A 15,000-nucleotide genomic window follows, 5' to 3' on the forward strand; every position below is an offset into this window, starting at 1 on the left:
AGTAGAGATCAGTTATTAGAAAAGAAAAAAAATAAATTATCAAATTGAAAAATAAATAGATAGAAATGTAAATAAAATATTGAAGTGCATGGAGAATTGCTTCAGGGTAGTAATATATTGTATCTTTGCTTGAACTTTCGAGGTTCCAGTTTCACAGCATCCTCAGGGAGACTGTTCCACGGTCCAGCGGTGTGAGGAACAAACCCGTCTTTGCAGCCATCGGCTCCACGGAAATAGAACACTTCGTTATGATCCTCAATAACTTTCGTGTTTGTGCGAGGAAACAGCACGATCTCACCCGGATCCCAAAATACCTAAAAGGCGCAGCGCTCTGAGGACGAAGAGAACAACAGCAACAACAACATCAAAAGCTTCTACCTGTCATGTGCAAGACCTCTCTGAAGGAGCCACTTACCCACGGCCGCCAGGTCAACGAGAGAGAGGCGCTTCTGAAGGCCAGGGGTTGGCGTGTTGACGGACTTCTTCCTCGTGACAGCGTTGCAGAATCTGGTGACGACGGCCCCCATCCTTAGTCCTGCTTATTTGCGGGATTCATGCGCTGGTCTTTTTATTTCTCTGTCTCTCTGTCTCTCTCTCTCTCTCTCTCTCTTCCGTTAGCAGTCTACATTATTCTTTTGTGAGGTTTATTTCGTTCGCTTGAGATTGATATGGTTTTGATGGTGTTTTCATGACTTACCCCAGATTTTTATCAATTTCCTGATTTTGTTCTTCAATAATTACCTTATTTCTTAAAGTATGTATAACTAATTACCTATAAATCGTTTTCTTTATATATCACTCTGTTTTCAAACCTACAATTCGTCTCTGAATTCCTCAGTATATCTCAACGGAATGTTTGATGTGTTTCAAGAACAAGGAGCTGACCTCTGCAAGTTCATGTTCAAGAATATAAAAGAATATCCACTCACAACAAAATCATTCTTCTAGAAATCCTAATTGTTTCTCCTGCGCCAAACAACCTACGACATCTCCAATTATCCGATCACGAAAAACAAGAATTTCCCCGCAAGCCCGGAGACACACATACACACACGTGTCCCGAAGGCAGGAGGAGGAGTCAGTAGGTGCGTCCTACTACACCGGTGTCCTGGAGGTAACTGAGGAAGGTTGGCACTCAGCTGGGGCGACGGATGATAGTGACTACTGCCCTTCTTTTCCGCAGCGATGTCGGCGATAACTTTTTCGCGGAATTAAAAGATAAATCATTATCTTTTTTACAATTTGCCGGACGATGTGCCGCTGGGGGCTATGTACGTCGTCGCGTAAGTACACTGGAGCTTTAGATGATGTAAGTTGCGTACATTTTCCAGTAATTAAATGTCATGTTCATGGATAAAATATCTTAACGGGAATTTTATTTTGGGTTACCTAAACTAATCATATATATATATATATATATATATATATATATATATATATATATATATATATATATATATATATATATATATATATATATATATTATATATATATATATATATATATATATTTATAAATATACACACTTTAAAACAAGGGTATATATATATATATATATATATATATATATATATATATATATATATGTCACGTTAAAGTGATGGTTTTGCGGAACTGCTGGTTCCCCGCTCGTTCCCCTTTTGGATTGCTGCCTCCTTTACCTTCAAGTTTTTTTGTTTTGATGTTTTATCAGTGAGCTGCCGTTTTTCTTGCTTCAGTCGGGTCTGGTAGGGCAGCAAGGTAGCGGCAGTGGCAGCAGCAGGCAGTTTTTTCGAGTCGACGTTGGTCGAGTTTTTGAGCAGCAAATTGGAGCACGCCTACGAAGTGGAGCACGTCGTAGAGGTGGAGTGTGACCATGAGTAGTCGTGTGACCACGAGCTGCTCATCTTTGATGACAGCGTGAGGCTGTCCTGACGTCTCCATCGGGGTATTCTGGTTTGTGGGGTCTTGTCCCTGTTGTGCAGCTGAGGGCTGTCTTGGTGCCCCGATGGAGGACGTATGTTTGTTTTTTTTTTCTGCCTGCTGTTGTTTATTTTTGCCTTTTTTTTTTTAGAGCTACTTTTTTTTGTTTATTTAACTGGATTTTGTTTAGTGCTGCCTTTTGGCTTTTTTTGTATTTATGGTTTTTATCTTTTTGCCAGACCTGACTCACTTGTAAATATTATAAATAAATTAATATTAAGCCATTTTATTGTTTTTGTTGTTTTCCCTCCTTTGTTTGTTGCATCTGCCGTCAGTCATGACAGCCCCGTCCTGAGTATGTTAAAGAACCTGCATAACGGCCCACTCTCGTTACAATGGCGACTTGACAGGGCGGCTCTGTTTTGGCTGGCGGGGTTGTTACGGCATTGGAGGATCATGAAAATAAAAAAAAAATCATTTTTTTCTTTTAGGTGGGAGGTGTCACGTTAAGTGATGGTTTTTTGGGAACTGCTGGTTCCCGCTCGTTCCCATTTGTGGATTGCTGCCTCCTTACCTTCAAGTTTTTTTGTTTTGATGTTTTCGTCAGTGAGCTGCCGTTTTCTTGCTTCAGTCGGGTCTGGTAGGGCAGCAAAGGTAGCGGCAGTGGCAGCAGCAGCAGGCAGTTTTTTCGAGTCGACGTTGGTCGAGTTTTGAGCAGCAAATTGGAGCACGCCTACGAAGTGGAGCACGTCGTAGAGGTGGAGTGTGACCATGGTAGTCGTGTGACCACGAGCTGCTCATCTTTGATGACAGCGTGAGGCTGTCCTGACGTCTCCATCGGGGTATTCTGGTTTGTGGGGTCTTGTCCCTTTGTGCAGCTGAGGGCTGTCTTGGTGCCCCGATGGAGGACGTATGTTTGTTTTTTTTTCTGCCTGCTGTTGTTTATTTTTTGCCTTTTTTTTTTTTAGAGCTACTTTTTTGTTTATTTAACTGGATTTTGTTTAGTGCTGCCTTTTGGCTTTTTTGTATTTATGGTTTTTATCTTTTGCCAGACCTGACTCACTTGTAAATATTATAAATAAATTAATATTAAGCTCATTTTATTGTTTTTGTTGTTTTCCCTCCTTTGTTTGTTGCATCTGCCGTCAGTCATGACAGCCCTGTCCTGAGTATGTTAAAGAACCTGCATAACGGCCCACTCAACGTTACAATATATATATATATATATATATATATATATATATATATATATATATATATATATACACATACACACACTTTAAAACAAGGGGTGGGACCTAATTTACACAATACAAAGTTCTCCACATTTTGCCTTTAACTGCGTGATCATAGATGATCCCCCTGTGCAGCAAACTTCCACAACATTAGCTCATCAACAGCGAATCGAACCCCGTTACCCGCACTGCACCGTTAGCTACATCTTGTGTATTAAGGCCTTGACTTTTCAATACCAGTTTCAAGGCATCTACTCAAACTTTTCAATTTCTCCCTCTCCGCTGAATCGTAAACTTTTCACCAAGCTATGATCGTCCATTCTTTCCACATGACCAAACCATCTCAAAATACTCTTAATCCATCCTTTCACCTACGCTAAAATATTCACCATTTCTTTCATCATATCTCCACATTTCTCGCTCTCAGTTTTTCTTACGATGCAGATACTACGTGAACAGTTCATCTCAACATCTTCAGCCTTTTTCCATGCGTTCAGCATACACGCTTCTCTTCTCTGCGGGAGTGTTGGCTCAACAGTCCCTTCATACATTCTCGGCTTGGCTATCTTTCTTGCTTCACCCCTTCAGTAACTTCTTTTCTCCTCTTACCATCATAATATTGCTTTCCTCTCTTCTTCATTATATATATATATATATATATATATATATATATATATATATATATATATATATATATATATATATATATAAAACAAAAGACTCCAACGTTTCTATTTATCAGTTCCATTCTCTTTGGAAATGCATTTCTTTACCATCCGTTGGGCGTCCTCATTGCCCTCCAACCCACCCCCTCCCTTTCCCCAGTCCCTCCCCTCCCCTCAGTTCCCTCACCAGCCTTCCCACTTTCCTGGGCCCAACAAGAAACACAAGGCAACCCTCTCCGGCTAATTAGATCTTCCTTTTCCGGACCTTAGTTAAATCCCAGCATTGTGTCCAGCCATCCGTCTTCCTATTCATCCCCCTCCTGACGCGGCCACATAAATTTCGAGACACCTCCACACGTCAAATGGACCGAAGAGAAGAAGGGACTTGGCGTGTGTGGACCATCTTCTTCTTCTACTTCTTCTTTTCTGGGTCCATTTTCCTTTTGAATTTTGGTCTGCAGGCCTGGACAAGAAACGGGTATTAGGGCAACCTTGTCTTCTTCTTCTTCTTCTTCTTCTTCTTCTTCTGTTGGTCAATTTTCCTTTTGACTTTTGGTCTGCGGGCCTGGGCAAGAAACGGGTATTAAGGGCAACCTTGCCTTCTTCTTCTTTTTCCTCTTCTCTCATCCATTTTCCTTTTGAATTTTGGTCTGCAGGACTGGGCAAGAAAAGGGTATGAAGGTGGCCATGTCTTCTTCATCTTCTTCTTCTTCTCTCGGCCCATTTTCCTTTTGACTTTTGGTCTGCAGGCCTGGGCAAGTAACGGGTATGAAGGTGACCTTGCCTTCTTCTTCTTTGTCTTCTTCTCTCGATCCATTTTCCTTTTGATTTTTGGTCTGCGGGCCTGGGCAAGAAATGGGTATTAGGGCAACCTTGCCACTGGCCCTAGAGATAAGGAAAGTATTTCCTCCTTACACAATTTTTCTAGTGTTACTCTTCCGTTTCTCACCTGGTATGGAATGAGGTTGCTAGCCCTCAGCTTCTGGGGAGAAAGCATCGGATTATGTACCCGGTTGTCAGTCGACTTGCGGAGGGTCGATTTTGGGATGGAGAAGGACTGGGAGCTAGCAGCTTCATCCCAAAGAGAGAAAGGTTAACCCCCACTAGAGCCACCCTAGCCAATGGGGAAAGGCGTAGAATTGAAAGGAATATTATATATAAATATATATATGTGTGTGTTATATATATACATATACATACACACATACATATATATTTATATATATATATATATATATATATATATATATATATATATATATATATATATATATATATATATAAAACAGTACTAACACTCATAACTGGTTGCTTCTAACGAATACACAAATAAGCAAGTGAATACGCAAATAAGCAGTTTCCACCAAGACTTCGAAGCAGCTTCCTAATTTCAGCCGAAAGTGATGTAAGATGGCCCTGCACCCCTCCTTCAGGAGTTACGGCCACTGCCAGTGGATTTCAAATGAGGTCCTTGGCGCGTCCCAGGTGGTCCAGATATTGCGTAGGTTCGAGACGGGGGTGTTCTTTTCTGGTGTTATGAAGGCGCGTTCTCTGAGTCGAAATTGGCTCTAATTTGCTGGAAATGATTTTGCCGAGTGACACGATGTCACAGTACCTAGCGCAGACCAGTTCGTTTATTCGCTTTAACCGCAAAATTGAGGAACGGTTTATCACGTCGATGGTCTTAAGCTTAGTTGAAGTTCCTTTTACTTTTCTAAAGTCATGTTCATTTTTTTATATATTTATATGTCATTCTCTTTTTATCGCTATTTCTGTTTCTCATGGATGTGGTTTTCTCTCTTTTCTCACGCAAATATCATTTTCTGTAGAAGCTTGATTGCTAAATGATTTAGTTTTGTTTTATTTTGCTTATTTTATATGAATATGGGTTTTTGTTATATATTTATAACGAGAAATATAGATGTCAACATCATTTTGTAATTAATGTTTTTGGCAAGAGCTATATAAAAGACGATAACTGATGGATAAAGAGAAAATTTAAACAATTATATGACACAATAGAAGGACACAGATAAATGAATAAGTTAAATAAAGTGATTCAGTTCAACATTAGAGATAAATTATCCAAAATTATTTGATATAAAAAAAACGCCAAGAAAATTATCATGGTTTTAAAAATGTGTAAACCAGTAATGAAAGGTTCTTGAAGTTTATGAAAGAAATATTCTGAAGAATAAAGGGCACTTACCGTGCATCATATAAAAGGATATAATTGAGAAATAATATCAAATTATCAAGTAATTATGTGAACATATCAAGAATTGTATTAGAGAAAACTGTCTTGAGAAATTAGCAAATAGTCGAGAACAATGGTCAAAAGAAAATTATAAAAAATAAGAAAGAAAATAGAGAATTTATCTTGAATTATATGGAAATTAATCGCAGATGGAGGACACTTACTCAAAATTATATGAAAGAAATCTCCTAAGAATGCATAAAAGCAACAGGAGTATACTGGGCAATTAGAACCTCAAAACTTCAAAGCGAAGCTTCAGAGTATTTCTACCCTAAAACAATTCACCTTCATATATTTATTGATCAATTTATTAATTTCTTTTTTTTTTCTTTTCCAATAACTAATCTCTCCTTTCTGTATCCCCTATTAACTTCTGTAATTTCTTCCAAATGAATACCGTATCCTTTGGAAGCTTGAATTTCAAGTCAATGGCCCTTGTAGGCTTATTCAACATGAACACGGCTTCATCTTCTGAATAATAATATAAAATAAAGACAGAAAAGTGTAAGTGACGAAGAATCGGACAAGAGAAATCTCTTCAAGAGACATTTTCAAAATCCCCGGGGAGAATACCAGAAAGAATCGCATCGAAGCATAATGAGAAATTACGGAGAGGGACAGTCGCCTGGTAGCCCCTAATGAGAAATAATTACACGACCTTCCTGGAGGCGAGGCCCCATACTGCAAGATTAATCCGGCGACGTCTTACGAATAGCTCCCATTGGGCGCTGCCTTCCGACTCAAAGGAGATAGAGGGAGAGAGAGAGAGAGAGAGAGGTCATAAGAGATTATAGGTCTTAAGGGGGAAATACAGAGAGTATAGGTCAGAGGAAGGGACTGCTGGTCTTGCAAGGGGAGTGCAAGGTACAAGTCGCAATTGGAGGAGACGCGTCGTATTAAGGTGGAATTCTTTAATGCCATTGTAGACAGTTTCTTATATGTTGTTTTAAAGTTCGTGTTCTTTATGTCAATACATGCTCAGAAATAAAAATGAGTCGGCTTTAGTTTTCTGTAAAAGAAAACTATTGTGCCGGCTTTGTCTGTCCGTCCGCTCTTTATTGTCCGCACATTTTTCTGTCCACCCTCAGATCTTAAAAGCTACCGAGGCTAGAGGGCTGCAAATTGGTATGTTGATCATCCACCCTCCAGTCATCAAACATACAAAAGTGCAGCACCCGAGCCTCAGCAGTTTAAATTTAATTTAACGTTATAGTTAGACATAATCGTGCTTCTGGCAACTATATAGGATAGGCCACCACCGGGTCGTGGTTAAAGTTTCATGGGCCGTGACTCATACGGCATTATACCGGGCCCACCGAAAGATAATCTATTTTCGGTGGCCTTGATTATACGCTGTAGCAGCTGTACAGAAAACTCGATTGCGCCTAGGAAACTTCGGCGCATTTTTATGTTGCAGACGAGTATTGAAACTCGCTGACGCCAACAATGAATTCACTGCTCGCTTTGTTTAAATATAATCAGATTATGTGTATCTGACTAGCCCCATATATCCCAAAGGCTTAAAAGCATCTGCCTTTCGTAGTTCAGTTATCTCCATTCCCTGGAATATTGGGGAGAAATTCTACGTACAGAGTTGTCGCTGCTGGTAAATGAGGCTGAACTGTAGACGAGAGAGAGAGAGAGAGAGAGAAGTTGTAATACATTAATCTCTTGAGACTACCATACCTTCCAAAATACCTCTGCGTGATAGTTTCTAGTTTATAAGAAGGACAATTACATCCATTCGATCTTGCTGAGACGACCAAGTTGCTCGCACACCGTGAGCAGTAACTCTCAACAGATTCATTGTGTCATTCATTGGGGCAGTAAATTTTATTTATTTAGCAGCTAATAAACGCCGTAGCATTCAAATGCTCAAAATTATTTTGCTGTTTAAGTAATGGAGTCGAGCCTTTTTCAGGTTTATATACTTGCAGTGCTGGCTTTTGGGGCTCATTGTAACCCATTGCCTATCTTGCACCAGATAGCAAAGAAATGTTGGAGGTTCCATTAACGATAAAAGAAAATCATTAATGATGAAAACAGTTCAGTTAACGATAAAAAAGTTCCATTAATGAAAAAGGCAATTCAGTTAATGATAAAAAAAGTTCCATTGATAATAAAAAACGGTTTCATTAACGATAAGGAAACAGTTCAATTAACGATAAAACCAGTTCCATTAACGATAAAGAAACAGTTCAATTAACGATAAAAAGTTCCATTACCGATAAAGAAACAGTTCAATAAACGATAAAAACAGTTCCATTAACAATAAAAACAGTTCCATTAACGATAAAGAAACAGTTCACTTAATGGTAAAATCGTTCCATTAACGATAAAAACAGTTCCATGAACGATAAAGAAATAGTTCATTTAATGGTAAAATCGTTCCATTAACGATAAAAACAGTGCCGATCATTTTCTCTTTAAATCACCATCATCATCATTATTACTGTCCGCCCACCATCTAATTCTCCCGTAACCCTTCTTTATAACCGTGACGCCCAATAATTCTCAACCAATCTCCCACAGTAACCCTCCTCCACCTCCATACCTTCTTTATCCCTCGTCCTCCGTACCCCAAGGTAAGCAACATCGGCCTACCGATCGTTGTTTGTCTCGCGAGTGAGTCCCAGGAGTGTCTCTGAGCCCCTCCCGAATCCCCTCTTTCCAAAACACGACGTGTGGCGGCCCACTCCATTTATCTTTCTCTCCTTTGATGCTGTCGGCGGGAGGAGGAAGCGCGGTTTAAGGGAGTATCCCATCAGAGTATAGAAAACGGGAAGAAATGCCCGAGGTGGATATCGCGTACTTGAGTGATCCTGATATTAACGACCGGAAGTGGATTAGAGGATTTGGGGATTTTTTCTTGCGATCATTATTAGTAGTAATTGTAGTAGTGGTAATAGTAACAGTAGCCGTAAATATCTACTTCATCATTATCATGATAATTAATACCTTTATATTTCATTGTAAAAGAAGAATTAATAGCATTTAACCTGCTTTTTCAACATTAATTTATATAACATTTCTATACTAGTTGTATTATTATTATTATTAGTAGTAGTAGTAGTAGTATTAGTAGTAGTAGTAGTACTGCTCGATGAATAGCCTACATTTCCTGACTGCAAAGTAGAAAACGATCCATTATTTATCAATATATATATATATATATATATATATATATATATATATATATATATATATATAGAGAGAGAGAGAGAGAGAGAGAGAGAGAGAGAGAGAGAGAGAGAGAGAGAGAGAGAGAGAGAGAGAGGGAGGGCCGTTTAAACAATACCAGAAAGCCATTTGATTATGTCACTGTATATATGTAACCATTTTAACTCAAACCACAACGTCCAACCTGTTATCTTATACAAATAGATAAATAATTTTCATGAGACTACTTTGGTCAGTCTCACATCTTAGCAGAGAAACCAGTCAATATTTCAGAGTACGAATGAAATAAACGAATGAATAAATAAATAGATAAATCACCGATGAACAGAGACGCAGCGAAACTGAAGGAACAAACGGAAACTTGGAATGAATCCTGAAGATTTAAATGGAATATTATTCATAGGGACGAGATAAGCTTCCATTCCTGTCACTGGCAATCACAGTAGACTCGTAGTTACCTTACCAGGGCTAGTGATCCTTTTTACTATGCATTGAAAAATTAAACTTTAGCATATAGATATATAGGAGAGGAGAGAGAGAGAGAGAGAGAGAGAGAGAGAGAGAGAGAGAGAGAGAGGTGAAGAGCGAAAGAGAGAGAGAGAGAGAGGGGGTGGGGAGAGAGGGAGACCCTGGCCTCAAATTTGCATATCCATTACAAATTTCATCAGATTTGTAATGCATTTCATGGTAGTGGCTGAGGAAGGCAAGGTTTGACAAGACTTGCAGTGAAATATCAATGCCTTGTGCATGAAAATGGTATGCAGAGGTTGTAATGCATCTGGAATTTCGTCTTGTCTTGCTGTAGTTGTTCATTGCTCATCTGGTGTTTAATTATTACAGCCATTTGGTGTATTGTCTTTACCTACAGCTGTGAAATCCCGTTTATGTAGCTTTTTTTTGTTTGTTGGTAAATATTTTCTTGTCATTGTAGGTCAATATTTTCTTGTCATTTTAGGTCAATATTTTTGTTTGTCATTTTAGGTAAATATTTTCTTGTCATTTTAGGTCAATATTTTCTTGTCATTTTAGGTCAATATTTTCTTGTCATTTTAGTCAATATTTTTTGTCGTTTCAAGTAAATATTTTCTTGTCATTTTAGGTAAAACTTTTCTGGTCATTTAGTTAAATATTTTCTTGTCATTTTTGGTAAATATTTTCTTATAATTTTAGGTTAATATTTTCTTGTCCTTTTAAGGCAATATTTTCGTGTCATTTAGGTGACTATTTTCTTGTCAATTTAGGTAAATATTTTCTTGTCCTTTTAGATAAATATTTTATTTTCTTCTTTTAGGTAAATATTCTCTTGTCAATTTTCTTGTTATTTTCGCTGTTGTCCTTGCCTATAAAATGCTTTTTTTTTATGGTGGTAATACTTAAAACTTGCTTAATTTTTCAAAACTACTTTTTGCGTGACTCCTAATCGCGAGGGAACAGACAGAATATTATAATTTCAAAGAACGTGGGAACTGCGAAACAATTTCAAAGTGTGGCGTAGCAGAATGACCTTTAAGAGATAACTGTGACTTCTAGAATGAGTAACACAGATGACATTCAGAACGAACAGAATCATTTTGATTTTTAGAATAAATGACATTACAGTAACTTTCAGAATGAATGATATAACTATGACTTTCAGAATGAACGACATAACAGTGACTTTCAGAAAGAATGACACAACTGTCACTTTCAAACTGAACTATATAACTAGGACATTCAGAATGAATGTCATAACGGTGACTTGCAGACTGAATAACAAAACTGTAACTTTCAGAAAGAATGACTTAACTGTAACTTTCAGAAAGAATCAGTCTCAATGAAAAACAAATAAACGCCCCCCATCGACAGAGAGAGAGAGAGAGAGAGAGAGAGAGAGAGAGAGAGAGAGAGAGAGAGAGAGAGAGAGAGAGAGAGAGAGAGAGAGAGAGAGAGAGAGAGAGGCTCAAGATCCCCTATGAGAAATTGTTGGAGAAAATTGAATTTGAAACCAATATCTTGGAATACGTATAAAAAAAAAGGAGGGTTGAATCCAATCTCAAGCTTCGTTGCAAGGTCAGTTCCAAAGTTTATGACCAGGGGGGTCCAAAAATACGTAAGAGTTGCAGGAAAGCTATTGTATTCGAAAAAAACAATAAAAAGAAATCCACTACCCTTGTGGTAAGTGTTAAGAAAAACGCCTGGATGTGTACTCTTTTTATACATACATAAACACACACATGCTATATATATATATATATATATATATATATATATATATATATATATATATATATATATATAATCATAGAAGCTATATATATATATATATATTGTATATACTTGTAATCGACACAGTACCCTCCTAACTTCTGTCTTTCTTAACTCTTTTTGGATAGCTTGGCAGTACAAAGCCTTAGGCCCACACTGGGCTCGAGTCCTACCAGGCTCGTTAGATTTTTTCATATTGTTTCTTCGTTCAGGTCTAAGGATTCGTAATGAAAAGCGTGTCCAAAAAGTGTGAAGAAATCGAAGAGCTAAGCGGTCATGTTGGCTGCAACAAATATGTAGATATCGTATGAAAAAGTGACCAGTAGATTATATATACGTATATATATGTTGACAAACCATTCATACTTTAACTGGTGAATCATGAATGAAACCCTCTCCACTTACGTAATCGCCCCTCATTTTCTCCACATGACCAGAGCATCTCAAAACACCCAGATCCATTTTTCACCTACACCAACCAGTTTACCACTCTGTACCACTACATGTCTTGACCATTTCAGTCCTTCTTGCTACGGAAACAATTAATTTCAATAGATTCAACCTTTTTTTTTTTACGCATCCGCGGAGGAAAGGAAACTGTGATTAAGAGATCTTAGGTCTTTGCTTGTTTACACAAGATTCGTTTAGGGAAATGAGCAGGCGAGCTCTATTGAAAAACAAAAATGAAGTTCAGTTAAAAGTTCGGAAGTCAGTTGCAAAAAAGCTAGCTAATTTTACGACAGCCAATAAAAACCTGAAGATTGTAACTCCACAGCAAAATGCGATCAATTCGTATCGCCATGACAAGCTCGAGGCGTAGAAGTGGCTGTCACGTGTCCTCGGCGGCAGAGCAGCCTTAGTATATTGCTTCTCCATTCTGGTTCCTTTAATATTCATGTTCTCATCAAGGTTCTATGAATAATTCCTCGTAACAAGGACATTCGGTTAGGCAATTAAGGATGTAGGCCAAGATTAGACACCTGAGATAACCTCCTTTGAAATCCTCTTCCTCAAGCAGACACAGTCTTCATTTCCACCTCCTCCTTCCCCTCTCCTCCTCCTCCTCCTCCTCCTCCTCCTCTGGGAAGACAATATGGCGTCTTTGAAGCTTGTTATTCTTCAACTCGAGTTCCTCCACTTCATCAAGATTCGTTAGCACTTCTGGTACTTCCATTTATGCTCTTCTTTGAGATTCTAGAAAATAAATTGCAGGTACCTCGCTCACCAGAAGTGGTAATTCTCGCATAATATCTTTCTAATACATTGTCAGTTACGCGGGAAAGCCTTGAATTGTCATGGGGAACCAAGGTGGGATTGTATGAAGGAATTGTTGAGCCATTTCTCCTTTATGTAAGTGAAATTCAAATGTTTGAATAGGAGTGAAATAATACAAAAAATAATATTAAACTGTTAAGATGAGCTGTTTTGAGAAAAATGGGGATAGATGGACATGGTAAAAAGGTTAGCATTCGTGAAAGGATGGATAAGAGTATTATGGGATGGTTCGGTCATAGTGAAAGAATGAAAGATAATAGAATGATGAAGTTAGTGCATAATTCAGAAATGTTCTTGGAATTGAGAAGAGGAAGTTATACAAAATGTTTGGACAAATGGTGTAAAAGAGATATTCATAAGGAAAGGTATTGATATGAAGGATGTGTGCTAAATATGGATGATTCATGCAATGTGTGTAGGAGGTTAGGATGGGATGCTGATGAGTCATCTGTATAGGTGCACGAAGTGGCTGATTTGGTGGTTAACGTATGAATTTGACAGTAACCTGTTCGGAGATAATGGCCGGATGATGACAAGAATCGTATATGAACATGCGTGGTCCAGTAGTTATGACATGCGCTTCACCAGCCAAATGTCTCGGATTCGATTCCCAAGCGAGGCGGGTTGCTTGAAACACGCTCAGTTATTGGGCGCTAGTTGATGGAAGCAATGAAGGCCATGGGATCGCAACCTCATCCCAAAAGACTTGCTGAGAACCAGAAATATAACACCTTTTTGGTGTTATACTTTATAGGAAAATACGTAAAGAGATATAGAAAAGGTATGTATGTATATGTATGTATATATGTATATATATATATATATATATATATATATATATATATATATATATATATATATATATATATATATATATATATATATATATATACTGTATATATGTACAAGGCTATATATATATATATAATATATATATATATATATATATATATATATATATATATATATATATATATATATATATATATATATATATATATATATAGCTGATGGATCCATACTCTGACAGCTCCCTCATGTTATAAGTACTATATTTTCTACTACTTTTACGTTTTCATTTATTTATTTTGTTGTATTTCTGCACCGCATTCGCATATTCACCTTCCCAGTCCCAATGAACTTGGACACACAAAGTTTGACTCGGCTGTTGGGAACTTATTCAATAACCCAGTTGCTCTATTCAATAGCAACGTTGGCATAGATATTGCTTTTTCCATTGGTTGTAAATCATTCGCTCCAGCTACGTATACCTAGTACACGCGCGCGAGCTCGCCGGTGGGAACACTAGGGTGAATATCAATTTTCAAACTGGTACTTCCGTTTAATGGAATCAAGTACGGCTATTGGGGTTTTTAATGTCAATTGCGAGTTATTTATCTTTGGACATATGCCCCGCAGCGAGGAATATTCCATGCACAAACATAAGCTGTTATACTGTATACACACACACATATATATATGTATGTATGTGTGTATGTATGTATGTATGTATGTATGTATGTATGTATGTATACATGGATTTTTTCTCCATAGCGCCAGTGTCAGTTGGATATATGGCCTAGATCTTTCGTCCATTTCATACCTATTGTTATGCCGAATAGAATTTATAGCTCTATAGGCTATAAACGAATGTGACAGAAACTATAACGTACGAAAACTTCAGAACCAACTCTGTTTTATTTTATTTCATTTTGTTTTATTTTATTTCATTTGTTTTGTATCAGTTTTCTATAATAATTCATTAGCAGTGAGGCTCGTTTTGATTTTTTAAGTATCAGGTAATTTGAATAATGTAAATTGAGGATTGTTCTCTCTCTTAGTTCAGTTTGGCACAGACTTGGCTTACAAGAATCGATATCCTCAACGGCTTTTGTTATTATCACTGTTATTGTTTTGTTTTGTTATTGTTATTGTTGTAAAGATGGCGTTTAGCAAAATGTGTTTTATCTCGAAATCGTATTTGCCAAGTGTCGAGGGAATGATGATAACATAAAATCTTTTTTTTTTATCATTAGAAAGGACAAATTGGAAAGATGGTCAGATATATTATCCTTCTAAGAAGCTATCAGAAGTGCCTAATATACCTGACTATGTTGTTTACATTCTATGTCCACCTCTCTACAGAACGGCCTAATATACCTAACTAAGGTGTGTCCACTCTGTCCACTTCATGTCCACCTCCATATCTCTCCCATTTGTAAAAATTCCTGTTACCCAAAT

General features: G+C 37.6%; 1 protein-coding gene and 1 long non-coding RNA gene across 3 annotated transcripts in view; one reads left to right on the forward strand and one right to left on the reverse strand.

Moving 5' to 3' along the window:
• Positions 1-1,100, reverse strand: part of LOC136840054 (solute carrier family 7 member 14-like) — a 116,880-nt gene extending 115,780 nt beyond the window's left edge. The window contains exon 1 of the mRNA XM_067106383.1: positions 416-1,100. Coding sequence (XP_066962484.1) covers positions 416-527 — 112 coding nt within the window. The 5' untranslated portion in view covers positions 528-1,100. The remainder of the gene's footprint in view (positions 1-415) is intronic.
• LOC136840055 (uncharacterized) overlaps positions 1-15,000 on the forward strand; it is a 273,512-nt gene that overhangs the window by 238,094 nt on the left and 20,418 nt on the right. The gene's annotated exons all lie outside the window — the stretch shown is intronic.

This window comes from Macrobrachium rosenbergii, chromosome 7 (assembly GCF_040412425.1).
Source record: "Macrobrachium rosenbergii isolate ZJJX-2024 chromosome 7, ASM4041242v1, whole genome shotgun sequence".
Lineage (NCBI taxonomy): Eukaryota > Metazoa > Arthropoda > Malacostraca > Decapoda > Palaemonidae > Macrobrachium > Macrobrachium rosenbergii.